Here is a 17,025-nt window from a genome sequence, read left to right on the forward strand (position 1 = left end):
TTAGCTTGTGGTTTTAAATAGTGATAACACACAGAAAGCTACCACAGATGCAAGGCTATCACATGTTTCCTAGCACTAGGGGTCTATACCATCCTAATCAGAGTTCCCAGAAGTTTTAGGGGGGCGAGAAAGACAATACCTTCCCAAAACTCACTACATACAATTGCTCTACTCAACTCCAGCCTAGGAGTTCAGACAGCTGCAATTACAGCAATTACTCGTTCGTTTCCATGTTGAAAATTTTTTCACACACTTTCAAACATTATAAAAAATTGTGGAAATATTAAAGAACCACTTTTCAACCTATCTTCATATCATTTCTTCTCACTAATGTCTTATGGAAGGGCCGTGGGCAGTTCAGAAACCCGTCCACCAGTGATATCATCGATGGGGAATCCAAGCTAATAGAAACGTCAGGCTTTCTATTCCTGAAAAGTTGCAATGCAAAAATGGAAGGATCTGCCTATGAAAGGATCTGCCTAACGATGTCACTGGTGGACAGGTTTCTGAACTGCCCACAGCCCTCCTATGAGACACAGACCAAATAGAAAAGATTGTGGTATTTTATCATGAACATTAGTGAGGACCAATTATATGATAAGATGGGTTGAAAAGTGAAGTGGTCCTTTATTAGCCAATCTGCAAGCTCAACATGTCACGATGCATTATGAGCTTTTTTTGTTTGAGTATAAAGTTATTAAACACGATCACACAATCAAATTGTTAATCACAAATATTTAAGTAATGGTCATGATCGTGACACCAGCCAGGAAATCAGCGACGTGTGGATCAGATATTGCAGAGAAGCTACCCACCGCTGACTAGGATACACAATCTAGACCTGAGGCATAATCGTAGTCCCTTACCTCTCCACTCAAAACCAAATCAATAATGTATGGGGCAGCGGTGGCCTAAGGGTTAGAGGAGCGCCCTTGTTGCCGAAAGGTTGCCGGTTTGAATCCCCGGACGGGCTGGAAAAATCTGGGTCGGGCAGTGATTGTCATCAATCACCCCACACCGCTGAAGTGCCCTTGAACAAGGCACTGAACCCCCAACTGCTCCAGTGGAGCTGCTTAGTGGCCAACAGTATAAGACTGTGGTTGTACTGGTCAGCTCCCAGGTTTTAATGTGTGTGTCTGTCTGTGTGTTTCTGTGCAGGGCATTGCTGAAAATGAGCACTTGTGCTCAGCTACTACCCTGGGTAAATAAAGGATTAAAAAAAAAGTATTATTCCTTTGTTTCGGCATGCTGTTGCATTTAAGGGCAAACAAAACGCATTATGAAACAATTATGAAACCATAATTATAAACTTATAACCTTTATTTCAGCAAAGCTTCAAAACATTGTGCGTGGTCTGCACACAGACCACTGAAGTGCCCTTGAGCAAGGCACTGAAAACACATCCTCCACCACTCTGCTACTGGCCCCCGCCCTTCTTGTCCTAAATCAGAAGGACAGAACTTGGATCAGTCGTTTCTGGCAAAAAGTGTTGGTGTGGGTTCATTAATGATGACCATCCAGAGAAAACGCATCCAACAGGCCTAAATTGACAAATGTTAGATTTAACTGGTGTTCTTAGCCAATTAGAAAATAGCCAATCTACAAGCACACAGATCTGACCAAAATGCCCATATTTGGGCATGGCTAATGTCATCAGTAAATGGCCATATACTGTAGTGTGTAGGGCATGCACCTCTGAGGCCACATATGGAGCTGACTGATGTGTTTGCGTCTGATGCCATGAGACATGTTGAGGTCAGACAACACACTACATATTTGGGGTATAGGCTAGATGCATTGGGAACTCTTATATGGTTATGGCTGAGTATAGCTCCATTTGTAACCTCTATATCTATGCTGCTGCGCATAGCTCCGAGATGAGGTTCCGTTCAAAGCTATCCCTGCGCTGGTAGAATTGGAGGGTAGCTGGGTAGAGCCCGTCAACAAGTAGTGGATAATAACCCTTTCGCAGTATTTATTTCAAAAAGTAAAAGGTATCGATAGGTAGATACAGTTGAAAAACATAACATAGGCCCCTAACATTTTAACTGAGGCCTCAAACAACATCTTACAAAGCGGTTGTTTGTCAGCCAGTACGATTTATTTCCGCGGGTTTTCCCAATGCAATCTTACGGAAGCAGTACTGCGCATGCCAACGGGGGGTGACTGGACTACATTTTTATTTAAGCCTGATTATAAGCAGTTGTTTGATGTGTCAGTTAAAATGTTAGGGGCCTATGTTAAGTTTTTCAACTGTATCTACGTACCTATCGATACATTCACTTTTTGAAATAAATACTGCGAAAGGGTTATAATCCACTACTTGTTGACGGGCTCTACCCAGCTACCCTCCAATTCTACCAGCGCAGGGATAGCTTTGAACGGAACCTCATCTCGGAGCTAAGTGCAGCAGCGTAGATATAGAGGTTACAAACGGAGCTAGGCTGAGTCATAGTGACATGAGAGTGACAACGTCGTTCGCCCGGCCCACCTGCTGCTCCTCCCTTAAGCCAATTTACAATAATATTGTAATGTTAATAATATAGGTATACTTACGGAAACATCTGGACCTGCAGCTGGAGTATCCTGTTGGGCAGCCAAAATGAGATGAGATGAGATGACAACTACAATATCACATCACAGGTTTACAGGTGTAAAAAAACAGTAGGTGAAGTTTGTTTCTGAAAAAGCTCCACCGTATTTGTTATTTTCATAAAGGGGGAGGGGGGGTTGGGGGTGATAAAAGGACAGAGATCAATAAAAGTTCCCCTGATAAAAACAGTATTATCAGGGGCTCGAGCGCTCGGTTTACACCCCCTCAATATCGTAACTCTTCTATTAGATGGCTCTGGCCTTCCCCACCGCACCGGCACCTCCCCTTTTGGTTAGAGCGTTCTCACTGACTATTCCTCCTGCCAGGCAGGCAGCAGAGCCAGAGCCACACGGGGAAACCTCCCGACACGGTGCATACTACATACAAGTGCGACACCCCAGACCGACACACAGGACGCATCTCTCTCCTCTCTCTTGCTTTTCATTACATAATTCTGTCTCTCTCATCATCAACAGAGCTGGGATTGGCCAGCTTCATCACCACGCTGTGAGATGCATACCGGTATGCCCATTCAGAATTTCGTTTCAACACAGTCGCCACTACAGCTATTTGACACCTTCAAAACAAACACGGGTGAAACAGCGCAGGCATTGTGGCAGACAGGCAGCTGCTACACACGCCGCATACTATATATTATTTTAGTTTAGTTATTATTTAACTTTGCTATGCGATGTTGGAAGTATAATAACTTCAAACTAAACACGGGTGAAACGCCTGGCCACTGACGACGCAAGGTTACAGATCTGTCCTGCACCTAAAAATGTGATACAATGAACAGCACGGCCACGATCACAACGGAATGATTATCGGGGTGGCCATAATTTGCAACACGGTCACCACTACAATTATTTGACACCTTCAAACCAAACGCGGCTAAAAACAGCAAAGGCATTGTGGCAGACAGGCAGCTGCTACACACGGCGCATAGCCTACTACAGTTATTTAATCACTTTGCTATGCGATGTTGGAACGTCACTTCATATAACAACTTCAAACCAAACGCAGGTGAAACGCCTGGCCACTGACTAGGCGAGGACCGAGGTTACAGATCTCATCTGTCACACACACACACACACACACACACACACACACACACACACACACACACACACACACACACACACACACACACACACACACACACACACACACACACACACACACACACACACACACACACACACACACACACACACACACACACACACACACACACACGGCGGGGGGGGGGGGGGGGTGTTACAGCGTGACACACAGACAGACAGTTTTGGTCAGCTTCTATAGTTAGTGCTCACTTCATTCGCAATCACTTCATTCGCAATAATCCACCACAGCCGCATGGTGCTGTGTTAAAGTTAAAAACCCCAGAGGAAGACACTTATAGGCATGTAGCCTTTAGTAGTACATTATGCACCTTGTATAGGGTTGCAAGTGAGAACAAAAGTCAATTACAATCCATCAACTAAAATTGGATATAGGATAGGTGGGCAGTGAGCACTAGAGGCATCTGGGCACCTTGATGTTTGACTATTTTGTCAAATGTTACAAAATAAAATATTTGAAAAATTGCCTTAACACAATTTCCGCCGGGATTAATTAATAACATGCCAGGATATCGCCCTGTTCAACCCTTATTTTGAAGATCCAAAACACAGCGACCGGATGTTGTGTCAGCTTAATGGTGTGTGTATGGGGTATATGGTTATGGCTGAGTCTAGCTCCATTTTTAACCTCTATATCTACACTGCTGCACTTAGCACCGAGATGAGGTTCCATTCAAAGCTATCCCTGCACTGGTAGAATTGGAGGGTAGCTGGGTAGAGCCCGTCAACAAGTAGTGGATAATAACCCTTTCGCAGTATTTATTTCAAAAAGTAAAAGGTATCGATAGGTAGATACAGTTGAAAAACATAACATAGGCCCCTAACATTTTAACTGAGGCCTCAAACAACATCTTACAAAGCGGTTGTTTGTCAGCCAGTACGATTTATTTCCGCGGGTTTTCCCAATGCAATCTTACGGAAGCAGTACTGCGCATGCCAACGGGGGGTGACTGGACTACATTTTTATTTAAGCCTGATTATAAGCAGTTGTTTGATGTGTCAGTTAAAATGTTAGGGGCCTATGTTAAGTTTTTCAACTGTATCTACGTACCTATCGATACATTCACTTTTTGAAATAAATACTGCGAAAGGGTTATAATCCACTACTTGTTGACGGGCTCTACCCAGCTACCCTCCAATTCTACCAGCGCAGGGATAGCTTTGAACGGAACCTCATCTCGGAGCTAAGTGCAGCAGCGTAGATATAGAGGTTACAAACGGAGCTAGGCTGAGTCATAGTGACATGAGAGTGACAACGTCGTTCGCCCGGCCCACCTGCTGCTCCTCCCTTAAGCCAATTTACAATAATATTGTAATGTTAATAATATAGGTATACTTACGGAAACATCTGGACCTGCAGCTGGAGTATCCTGTTGGGCAGCCAAAATGAGATGAGATGAGATGACAACTACAATATCACATCACAGGTTTACAGGTGTAAAAAAACAGTAGGTGAAGTTTGTTTCTGAAAAAGCTCCACCGTATTTGTTATTTTCATAAAGGGGGAGGGGGGGTTGGGGGTGATAAAAGGACAGAGATCAATAAAAGTTCCCCTGATAAAAACAGTATTATCAGGGGCTCGAGCGCTCGGTTTACACCCCCTCAATATCGTAACTCTTCTATTAGATGGCTCTGGCCTTCCCCACCGCACCGGCACCTCCCCTTTTGGTTAGAGCGTTCTCACTGACTATTCCTCCTGCCAGGCAGGCAGCAGAGCCAGAGCCACACGGGGAAACCTCCCGACACGGTGCATACTACATACAAGTGCGACACCCCAGACCGACACACAGGACGCATCTCTCTCCTCTCTCTTGCTTTTCATTACATAATTCTGTCTCTCTCATCATCAACAGAGCTGGGATTGGCCAGCTTCATCACCACGCTGTGAGATGCATACCGGTATGCCCATTCAGAATTTCGTTTCAACACAGTCGCCACTACAGCTATTTGACACCTTCAAAACAAACACGGGTGAAACAGCGCAGGCATTGTGGCAGACAGGCAGCTGCTACACACGCCGCATACTATATATTATTTTAGTTTAGTTATTATTTAACTTTGCTATGCGATGTTGGAAGTATAATAACTTCAAACTAAACACGGGTGAAACGCCTGGCCACTGACGACGCAAGGTTACAGATCTGTCCTGCACCTAAAAATGTGATACAATGAACAGCACGGCCACGATCACAACGGAATGATTATCGGGGTGGCCATAATTTGCAACACGGTCACCACTACAATTATTTGACACCTTCAAACCAAACGCGGCTAAAAACAGCAAAGGCATTGTGGCAGACAGGCAGCTGCTACACACGGCGCATAGCCTACTACAGTTATTTAATCACTTTGCTATGCGATGTTGGAACGTCACTTCATATAACAACTTCAAACCAAACGCAGGTGAAACGCCTGGCCACTGACTAGGCGAGGACCGAGGTTACAGATCTCATCTGTCACACACACACACACACACACACACACACACACACACACACACACACACACACACACACACACACACACACACACACACACACACACACACACACACACACACACACACACACACACACACACACACACACACACACACACACACACACACACACACACACACACACACACACACGGCGGGGGGGGGGGGGGTGTTACAGCGTGACACACAGACAGACAGTTTTGGTCAGCTTCTATAGTTAGTGCTCACTTCATTCGCAATCACTTCATTCGCAATAATCCACCACAGCCGCATGGTGCTGTGTTAAAGTTAAAAACCCCAGAGGAAGACACTTATAGGCATGTAGCCTTTAGTAGTACATTATGCACCTTGTATAGGGTTGCAAGTGAGAACAAAAGTCAATTACAATCCATCAACTAAAATTGGATATAGGATAGGTGGGCAGTGAGCACTAGAGGCATCTGGGCACCTTGATGTTTGACTATTTTGTCAAATGTTACAAAATAAAATATTTGAAAAATTGCCTTAACACAATTTCCGCCGGGATTAATTAATAACATGCCAGGATATCGCCCTGTTCAACCCTTATTTTGAAGATCCAAAACACAGCGACCGGATGTTGTGTCAGCTTAATGGTGTGTGTATGGGGTATATGGTTATGGCTGAGTCTAGCTCCATTTTTAACCTCTATATCTACACTGCTGCACTTAGCACCGAGATGAGGTTCCATTCAAAGCTATCCCTGCACTGGTAGAATTGGAGGGTAGCTGGGTAGAGCCCGTCAACAAGTAGTGGATAATAACCCTTTCGCAGTATTTATTTCAAAAAGTAAAAGGTATCGATAGGTAGATACAGTTGAAAAACATAACATAGGCCCCTAACATTTTAACTGAGGCCTCAAACAACATCTTACAAAGCGGTTGTTTGTCAGCCAGTACGATTTATTTCCGCGGGTTTTCCCAATGCAATCTTACGGAAGCAGTACTGCGCATGCCAACGGGGGGTGACTGGACTACATTTTTATTTAAGCCTGATTATAAGCAGTTGTTTGATGTGTCAGTTAAAATGTTAGGGGCCTATGTTAAGTTTTTCAACTGTATCTACGTACCTATCGATACATTCACTTTTTGAAATAAATACTGCGAAAGGGTTATAATCCACTACTTGTTGACGGGCTCTACCCAGCTACCCTCCAATTCTACCAGCGCAGGGATAGCTTTGAACGGAACCTCATCTCGGAGCTAAGTGCAGCAGCGTAGATATAGAGGTTACAAACGGAGCTAGGCTGAGTCATAGTGACATGAGAGTGACAACGTCGTTCGCCCGGCCCACCTGCTGCTCCTCCCTTAAGCCAATTTACAATAATATTGTAATGTTAATAATATAGGTATACTTACGGAAACATCTGGACCTGCAGCTGGAGTATCCTGTTGGGCAGCCAAAATGAGATGAGATGAGATGACAACTACAATATCACATCACAGGTTTACAGGTGTACAAAAACAGTAGGTGAAGTTTGTTTCTGAAAAAGCTCCACCGTATTTGTTATTTTCATAAAGGGGGAGGGGGGGTTGGGGGTGATAAAAGGACAGAGATCAATAAAAGTTCCTCTGATAAAAACAGTATTATCAGGGGCTCGAGCGCTCGGTTTACACCCCCTCAATATCGTAACTCTTCTATTAGATGGCTCTGGCCTTCCCCACCGCACCGGCACCTCCCCTTTTGGTGAGAGCGTTCTCACTGACTATTCCTCCTGCCAGGCAGGCAGCAGAGCCAGAGCCACACGGGGAAACCTCCCGACACGGTGCATACTACATACAAGTGCGACACCCCAGACCGACACACAGGACGCATCTCTCTCCTCTCTCTTGCTTTTCATTACATAATTCTGTCTCTCTCATCATCAACAGAGCTGGGATTGGCCAGCTTCATCACCACGCTGTGAGATGCATACCGGTATGCCCATTCAGAATTTCGTTTCAACACAGTCGCCACTACAGCTATTTGACACCTTCAAAACAAACACGGGTGAAACAGCGCAGGCATTGTGGCAGACAGGCAGCTGCTACACACGCCGCATACTATATATTATTTTAGTTTAGTTATTATTTAACTTTGCTATGCGATGTTGGAAGTATAATAACTTCAAACTAAACACGGGTGAAACGCCTGGCCACTGACGACGCAAGGTTACAGATCTGTCCTGCACCTAAAAATGTGATACAATGAACAGCACGGCCACGATCACAACGGAATGATTATCGGGGTGGCCATAATTTGCAACACGGTCACCACTACAATTATTTGACACCTTCAAACCAAACGCGGCTAAAAACAGCAAAGGCATTGTGGCAGACAGGCAGCTGCTACACACGGCGCATAGCCTACTACAGTTATTTAATCACTTTGCTATGCGATGTTGGAACGTCACTTCATATAACAACTTCAAACCAAACGCAGGTGAAACGCCTGGCCACTGACTAGGCGAGGACCGAGGTTACAGATCTCATCTGTCTCACACACACACACACACACACACACACACACACACACACACACACACACACACACACACACACACACACACACACACACACACACACACACACACACACACACACACACACACACACACACACACACACACACACACACACACACACACACACACACACACACACACACACACACACACACACACACACACACACACACACACACACACACACACACACACGCACACACGCGCGGGGGGGGGGGGTGTTACAGCGTGACACACAGACAGACAGTTTTGGTCAGCTTCTATAGTTAGTGCTCACTTCATTCGCAATCACTTCATTCACAATAATCCACCACAGCCGCATGGTGCTGTGTTAAAGTTAAAAACCCCAGAGGAAGACACTTATAGGCATGTAGCCTTTAGTAGTACATTATGCACCTTGTATAGGGTTGCAAGTGAGAACAAAAGTCAATTACAATCCATCAACTAAAATTGGATATAGGATAGGTGGGCAGTGAGCACTAGAGGCATCTGGGCACCTTGATGTTTGACTATTTTGTCAAATGTTACAAAATAAAATATTTGAAAAATTGCCTTAACACAATTTCCGCCGGGATTAATTAATAACATGCCAGGATATCGCCCTGTTCAACCCTTATTTTGAAGATCCAAAACACAGCGACCGGATGTTGTGTCAGCTTAATGGTGTGTGTATGGGGTATATGGTTATGGCTGAGTCTAGCTCCATTTTTAACCTCTATATCTACACTGCTGCACTTAGCACCGAGATGAGGTTCCATTCAAAGCTATCCCTGCACTGGTAGAATTGGAGGGTAGCTGGGTAGAGCCCGTCAACAAGTAGTGGATAATAACCCTTTCGCAGTATTTATTTCAAAAAGTAAAAGGTATCGATAGGTAGATACAGTTGAAAAACATAACATAGGCCCCTAACATTTTAACTGAGGCCTCAAACAACATCTTACAAAGCGGTTGTTTGTCAGCCAGTACGATTTATTTCCGCGGGTTTTCCCAATGCAATCTTACGGAAGCAGTACTGCGCATGCCAACGGGGGGTGACTGGACTACATTTTTATTTAAGCCTGATTATAAGCAGTTGTTTGATGTGTCAGTTAAAATGTTTGGGGCCTATGTTAAGTTTTTCAACTGTATCTACGTACCTATCGATACATTCACTTTTTGAAATAAATACTGCGAAAGGGTTATAATCCACTACTTGTTGACGGGCTCTACCCAGCTACCCTCCAATTCTACCAGCGCAGGGATAGCTTTGAACGGAACCTCATCTCGGAGCTAAGTGCAGCAGCGTAGATATAGAGGTTACAAACGGAGCTAGGCTGAGTCATAGTGACATGAGAGTGACAACGTCGTTCGCCCGGCCCACCTGCTGCTCCTCCCTTAAGCCAATTTACAATAATATTGTAATGTTAATAATATAGGTATACTTACGGAAACATCTGGACCTGCAGCTGGAGGATCCTGTAGGGCAGCCAAAATGAGATGAGATGAGATGACAACTACAATATCACATCACAGGTTTACAGGTGTACAAAAACAGTAGGTGAAGTTTGTTTCTGAAAAAGCTCCACCGTATTTGTTATTTTCATAAAGGGGGAGGGGGGGTTGGGGGTGATAAAAGGACAGAGATCAATAAAAGTTCCCCTGATAAAAACAGTATTATCAGGGGCTCGAGCGCTCGGTTTACACCCCCTCAATATCGTAACTCTTCTATTAGATGGCTCTGGCCTTCCCCACCGCACCGGCACCTCCCCTTTTGGTTAGAGCGTTCTCACTGACTATTCCTCCTGCCAGGCAGGCAGCAGAGCCAGAGCCACACGGGGAAACCTCCCGACACGGTGCATACTACATACAAGTGCGACACCCCAGACCGACACACAGGACGCATCTCTCTCCTCTCTCTTGCTTTTCATTACATAATTCTGTCTCTCTCATCATCAACAGAGCTGGGATTGGCCAGCTTCATCACCACGCTGTGAGATGCATACCGGTATGCCCATTCAGAATTTCGTTTCAACACAGTCGCCACTACAGCTATTTGACACCTTCAAAACAAACACGGGTGAAACAGCGCAGGCATTGTGGCAGACAGGCAGCTGCTACACACGCCGCATACTATATATTATTTTAGTTTAGTTATTATTTAACTTTGCTATGCGATGTTGGAAGTATAATAACTTCAAACTAAACACGGGTGAAACGCCTGGCCACTGACGACGCAAGGTTACAGATCTGTCCTGCACCTAAAAATGTGATACAATGAACAGCACGGCCACGATCACAACGGAATGATTATCGGGGTGGCCATAATTTGCAACACGGTCACCACTACAATTATTTGACACCTTCAAACCAAACGCGGCTAAAAACAGCAAAGGCATTGTGGCAGACAGGCAGCTGCTACACACGGCGCATAGCCTACTACAGTTATTTAATCACTTTGCTATGCGATGTTGGAACGTCACTTCATATAACAACTTCAAACCAAACGCAGGTGAAACGCCTGGCCACTGACTAGGCGAGGACCGAGGTTACAGATCTCATCTGTCACACACACACACACACACACACACGCGGCGGGGGGGGGGGGGGGGGTGTTACAGCGTGACACACAGACAGACAGTTTTGGTCAGCTTCTATAGTTAGTGCTCACTTCATTCGCAATCACTTCATTCGCAATAATTAATTGGTGCATTTATATAGTGCCTTTATCCAAGGCGCTTTACAGAGATTGTGCGATTCACCCATTCATACACCGATGGCAGCGGAAACCATGCAAGGCACCAACTAGCACATCGGGAGCAATTAGGGGTTCAGTGTCTTGCTCAAGGACACTTCGACAGTAACTCTGGGGGAGCCTGGGTTCGAACTGGCAACCTTACGGTTACCATCCAGACACTCTACCCCTGAGCCACCGCCGCCCCAATAATCCACCACTCGACGGAAGGGGAAGACATATCCTGTGCCGTCGGTAAAATACAATGATAAAATACATAGACAGATGGCAAGAGATGCACACAGTCACAACAGATTCGCTCTTCCGGGCTCAATAGCTCAGGAACGAAACATTCCTAAAAAAAATTAAAATAAAAATCACAAAAAACATCTCATTCTTATCCTTATTAGATAAGAACAAACTACAACTCGATTTGAAGCCCAAAAAGCCACCCTCCGCGTTTCATAGATTATATGCATCTCTATGGGCAGCAGCCGGTTAGCTGAGCGGTTAGGGACCGTCTACAAAGTGCAACACCGAAAGTGAAAATATTCAATTTTACGCATGTTTCATGATAACTACCTTTTATCATGTATGTGATGTATTGCCATTCTTTTGTTCTTGCTTAATGTAAATCGCTCTGGATTAAGAGTGTGCTAAATGCCTACATTTTAATTGTAATATATTTCTATTTTGAATGGTATATTTCCAGCCCAAATACTACTGTACAGTAAATTGCCATTGATAAATTGTTCACACTGTCGGCTGTTTGTAAACTGTAGAGTTCTTCTCTCAGCTCAGAGCTCAGCATGCATTTTCTGTAGCCACGCCTCCGCCGAGCAACAAGACCACAACACGTCGCGGATGCAATGTGTTGTGGGCTTGTAGATCAGTTGTTTCCTGCTACTGCGGAGTGAAGCGAAAAACCACAGCTGAAGTTGAACGCAGATGAGACCAGACATACAGCCGTGTTTTCAAGCACTACAATGGTCCGACGACAACTACCCACATACAAAGCATTTTAACATTGAAACAACGTCAAATGTAACCTGCATGTGCAAAACATCCAGCCGCGATCTTTTATTATTTCACCGTGATGACATGTCGTCATGTTGAAAGTAACCTTCACGTGAAACCACAAGTGCTATATGCTACCGTTCACAAAACATGTAGCTGTAACATTACCACTCAACATAACGCAACGGAGGCTGTACCAGATCTCCACAAAGGTTTCCTCGTTTCCTCATGCAGATCGGCTACTTTTGCCGTTTGATAACTTTGATTTGTCCTAATGTTGGTCCTAATAACACTTCCGGATCTACAGTGATCTCATAAATGTTCCCTATAAATCCTCAGGATGGAAATCCGTCCCCAGGACGGAGAACTTTAAGCCCTGTATTGATACTGCAATATAGAATCATAGTATTGATAAATCAATAATATAATGTTGTAATTTCAATATTATGTCTACTTACGACGATATCTGTGGCAGGTGTAACATCGCCGGTAGATGAAACTTGATCTGCTTCACTCTGTGCTCTCAGTGCATCTGCTTCTCCCTGTGCTCTCAGTGCATCTGCTTCTCTCTGTGCTCTCAGTGCTGTCGCTGCTCGTTCTCCAGTAACACCACCAAGCACCAATTTGATAGGTGTGTAGCCCGCTGTGTGAAGTGAAGGGCACAAGATATATAGCTAGATAGCTATAAACACAACGTGAGAACACTGGTATCGGTATTCGGTATCGGCTAACACAGAAATTGAGGTATCGGGATCGGATCGGAAGCGAAAAAAGTGTATCGGGACATCCCTAATTAAACCTGTATATAGGAGGGGCTAGCGGCTCAAAAACCAGGTAGAACAAACAAGGTTGCTTCAGAGACACCAAGGCCTACTCCACACATAAGCATTGGATTCAAAACATAACAGTTGAAACGGGTGGCTGTGGGTCTAGGTTAGGATTAGGGCTGATTAGTTAAATTACATTTTGCTCAGCGAGCAAGGATGCTATTAGCCTAAATAAAATAAATAAAAGGAATTAACGCCAGGCATGCTACCTTTACTCGTATTCTGACTGCATAAATCCTAACAGTTTTCTGAAAAACCTGTTTCTATGTCAGTGGTGCTCAACCTTTTTCATGTCAAGGACCCCCAGCATTGACCACGCCTCCAGGTTAAGTTAAGTAATAAGACCTGGTACTTAAGACACGTATAATACTGCCCAAATAGGTAATTTAAAAATAAATATTCAAGCCATATTCTTTTTGTTCTTGATCCTATAATCCTGTAGATGCGTAGTTGAATTGGCTGTAGTGTTAATGAAGTTAAGAGAGATGGCTCACTCCTCTTTAGCTTAGTTACATTTAACACTGGAAAAACGGTTAAGTGGAAAAACACCCACAATTAATTGCACAAAAAAAAACTCGATTACGATTACTAAATCAGTTGGCAACTAATTGAATAATTAGCATAATCGGAGCAAATATCGTGCAGTTTGTACGAGCCATTAGGCATAGTTTTTGTGAGGTTAAGGTTAGGTTTACTTTACATCCACTTCAGGGTCCGGGATGTAGGGATCATGGTCAGGTGTTAACACAATTCATTAAAAAGTGATCGAGATTCAGACAACTGAATGTCCATTCATTTTAGTTACTCTGTTTTTTTCGGTGCTGTGTGTTTGGGTGGGTGGGTGGTTTCGGATGTGGGGCGGCTCGCCGGAACCGGCCCGGCCCCCTGGGCACGTTCCCGGGGGTCTGGATATTCCGGGGACCCCCCCGGGGACTCCCCGGGGACCCCCACACGGTAACTCGGTCATTTCTCTACCGTTTCGGACGCGGGTGGCTCGCCAGAACCGGCACCCTGGGTGCGTTCCTGTGCGTCCCTCTCCCGGGCGACCCCCACGCGGAGTTGCACCACTCACTTCAAACGGGTGTGATTTTTTTTTTTTTATAAATATTTTCACTGAAAAAAGTATAATCGTGACCTGTACTTGCCTGTCAGGAAAGTACAGGTCACGTTCTACCCTGCCCACTTGCCCAAAAAAAATATCGTCCATTATAACATTGAATTGCCATTCAATTTAACACTTATTTTTGAGTGTTGCAAACCACTCCAACAACCAGCTTTGTCTGTATGTTTGTGTACCTGTGTACGTGTCCGTGTACCTGTGTACGTGCAAAGGTGAGCATGGTTACTATGGTTAGTGTGTGACGTCACTGACATAGCTGATCAGACTATATAAGACCTTGCACCACTCAGTTCACACGGGTGTGATTTTTTTACTTTTTAGGGCTGTGCGCATACCTCGATTTTTATGCAAATTTCCTTTGGGTTCACACTTTATATTTTTAAGAGTGAAAACAGCACATTATAGGTAAAGGTGTTTAGACAGATCTTGTGTTGTGTTTATAGACTGTTTTGCGTCCCCTCTCAAACAAGCACTTGCCCAGTCGGGCAGCCTGAAAGCAAATTCCACCTGGCCGAAAGTTTTACTTACTTGGAGGTACAGGAGGGTGACGGTCAGACATTGCTCTGTAGGCCTACAAGTCTGTTGATCTGCCAGGAAAAAAAGATCAACAGTGGTGAAAAAGGTACTCAGTACTCACATTTTTTACTTAAGTAAAAGTATCAATACTGCACTATAGAAATACTCCGTTATAAGTAAAAGTCTGGTATTCAAAATGTACTTGAGTAAAAGTACAAAAGTATGGTATCAATATGTACTAAAAGTACCAAAAGTATAAAGTACTCATTATTCACAAGTTTTCAAATGTAAATATTTTGAAAATGGCTGATTTACAGGGAGACATAGCATTGGTTAGACATAGCATTGGTCCGACTGGATTAAGGTTGGTGAAGGGTGCGTTAAGGGTTGGGAGAGGGTGTGCTGCCCCGTGGGAGGTTAGGGTTAGGGTGAGGGTTTGAGATATCGGACCAATCATGGTATGTCTAACGAAAGCATGCACCCGATCTACAAGCTCACAATGTGTCACATTTTGATGCATTGTGTTTGGTAATGTATGTTTTGTAATAATGGAAATCTACGGAACTTGATCCCCCAGGATGAAGTCACTAATGTTGCTCTGGAGAGGGAAGTCTGGAGCTCTCTGGTGGAGCTGTACGTTGCCCCCTCGACCAGTTTACTGAAGGTTAGAAATAAGTTTAGGGTTTGGCATAGTTTTACTGGGGTTAAGTTTACGAATAGGGTTAGGTTTAGGTAAAGGGGCGAGTTGTTTTGTATTCTCCCAAACGATGTCATGAGCAGTGTCATGTCGTGAGTGGTAGTACAACGCGGGTGAAACGCTTTAAATGATAAGACTGACTCATGTGTATATCAGGGCATCAAATAATTATAAATATACCAATAAAATGCGATATATTAATGTAGTTTAACGTAAATTACCGCAAGGCGAAGCTAAACTAAGACAAGACGACGCGACAACCACCCCCCCCTCCGCGCGCGCGCACACACACAAGCAGGTGGTGTAATTTCACTTTTAGCGAAAATGACGAATGATAAACGTTGCGTTGTGTCGCGTGAGCCATTCGATACACATTTTCTACTTTCATTTTACCTTTGTCTTTAGTTTAGTTGGTGTGGTGAGTCTGGTGACACGATGTGCACGACACGGTTTTACTTTCTTCCCTCTGAAAAGCCCCTGCAAGCCACACAAAGTAGCGCGAGATCACGACAACGTGTCCAGGGCAAGCTTAAAGGGATATTTCACTTTCAGACATGTCCAATTCTGATAACTAAGGTACGCTATCCACCCTTCTGAGCAGCGTACACTCACTGCGCAAACAACGTAGTTGCGCCCGCCCTGCGCTTTGCGGAGTTGATTTCCTTTTTCATTTCAAGGACCGTAAGTTTAATATTATTAGATCATGGACCCCCATTTTATAAGATTTATCTCTGGAACCTCAGTGTAACCAATATCAGGGTTAATTTGACGCTGGGAATGTACAAATTGAACCAAATTGACCCAGGGGTTCCATTTTCAGCCTGTGGCAGAAGATTTGGAGTTCTGACTGCAGTCCTCAGTCCTCAGCTTAGGAATGTAGGTATTTCTCCTGGATTTGGTGTCAAAAGTCCCAAAATTCACCAACTCAAAATGTATTTAATATAGCACATTTGATTGATTGAAAATTGTATTAACAGTTTGCAGAATTACAGTACATTTCAAGCACAAACTCAATACAAAGGCTGTTAACTGTGAGTGGATGACCCAATTAAGCATTACACTTGTTTACAACAGGGTCCACCATGTTCAATTCATCAAAACAATTAGAGACGTACAAATAGACACTTCTATATAGACAAAGAACAGAACAGGAATTCATCATAATGGAGGTAAAAAGGGAAAAGAAACATATACAGTGAGGGGTGGTGGGGGGGGATTCAGATTTTACGGGGACCAGTTTCGAATTGCAGCCATCCGTAGGTGCCCTTTGAGAGCGGTTTTGAAGGAGTCAAGGGATTCGCATGTCTTAATGACTGTTGGTAGGGCGTTCCACATTTTGGTGGCATAGGAGCGAAAATAATTTAGTCCCTTGTTTGTGCCGAATCTGGGTTGTACATGGTTCGTTGCACTCCCTCTGGTGT

The 17,025-nt window shown here is 44.2% G+C and overlaps 1 protein-coding gene across 6 annotated transcripts; it reads right to left on the bottom strand.

The window, feature by feature from the left end:
* Positions 1-1,302: 1,302 nt before the first annotated feature.
* LOC306940403 (uncharacterized protein) lies at positions 1,303-16,185 on the bottom strand. Of its 6 annotated transcripts, none has more exons than XM_079525462.1 (8): positions 15,998-16,185; positions 14,920-14,978; positions 12,903-13,087; positions 10,143-10,172; positions 7,573-7,602; positions 5,058-5,087; positions 2,557-2,586; positions 1,303-1,441 (listed from the first exon to the last, which is right to left on the bottom strand). In XM_079525462.1, the coding sequence occupies exons 2-8, from the start codon at positions 14,948-14,950 to the stop codon at positions 1,418-1,420; spliced, it is 360 nt and encodes a 119-aa protein (XP_079381588.1). In that variant the 5' UTR covers positions 14,951-14,978; positions 15,998-16,185; the 3' UTR covers positions 1,303-1,417. The 6 variants fall into 6 exon arrangements, with proteins under 6 accessions (XP_079381588.1, XP_079381589.1, XP_079381590.1 ...); XM_079525463.1 differs by having other exon boundaries at positions 5,058-5,077; positions 7,569-7,602; XM_079525464.1 differs by lacking the exon at positions 7,573-7,602 and having other exon boundaries at positions 15,998-16,183.
* Positions 16,186-17,025: the final 840 nt, after the last annotated feature.

Source organism: Electrona antarctica (genome assembly GCF_951216825.1).
Source record: "Electrona antarctica genome assembly, chromosome: 17".
In the NCBI taxonomy this organism is placed as follows: domain Eukaryota; kingdom Metazoa; phylum Chordata; class Actinopteri; order Myctophiformes; family Myctophidae; genus Electrona; species Electrona antarctica.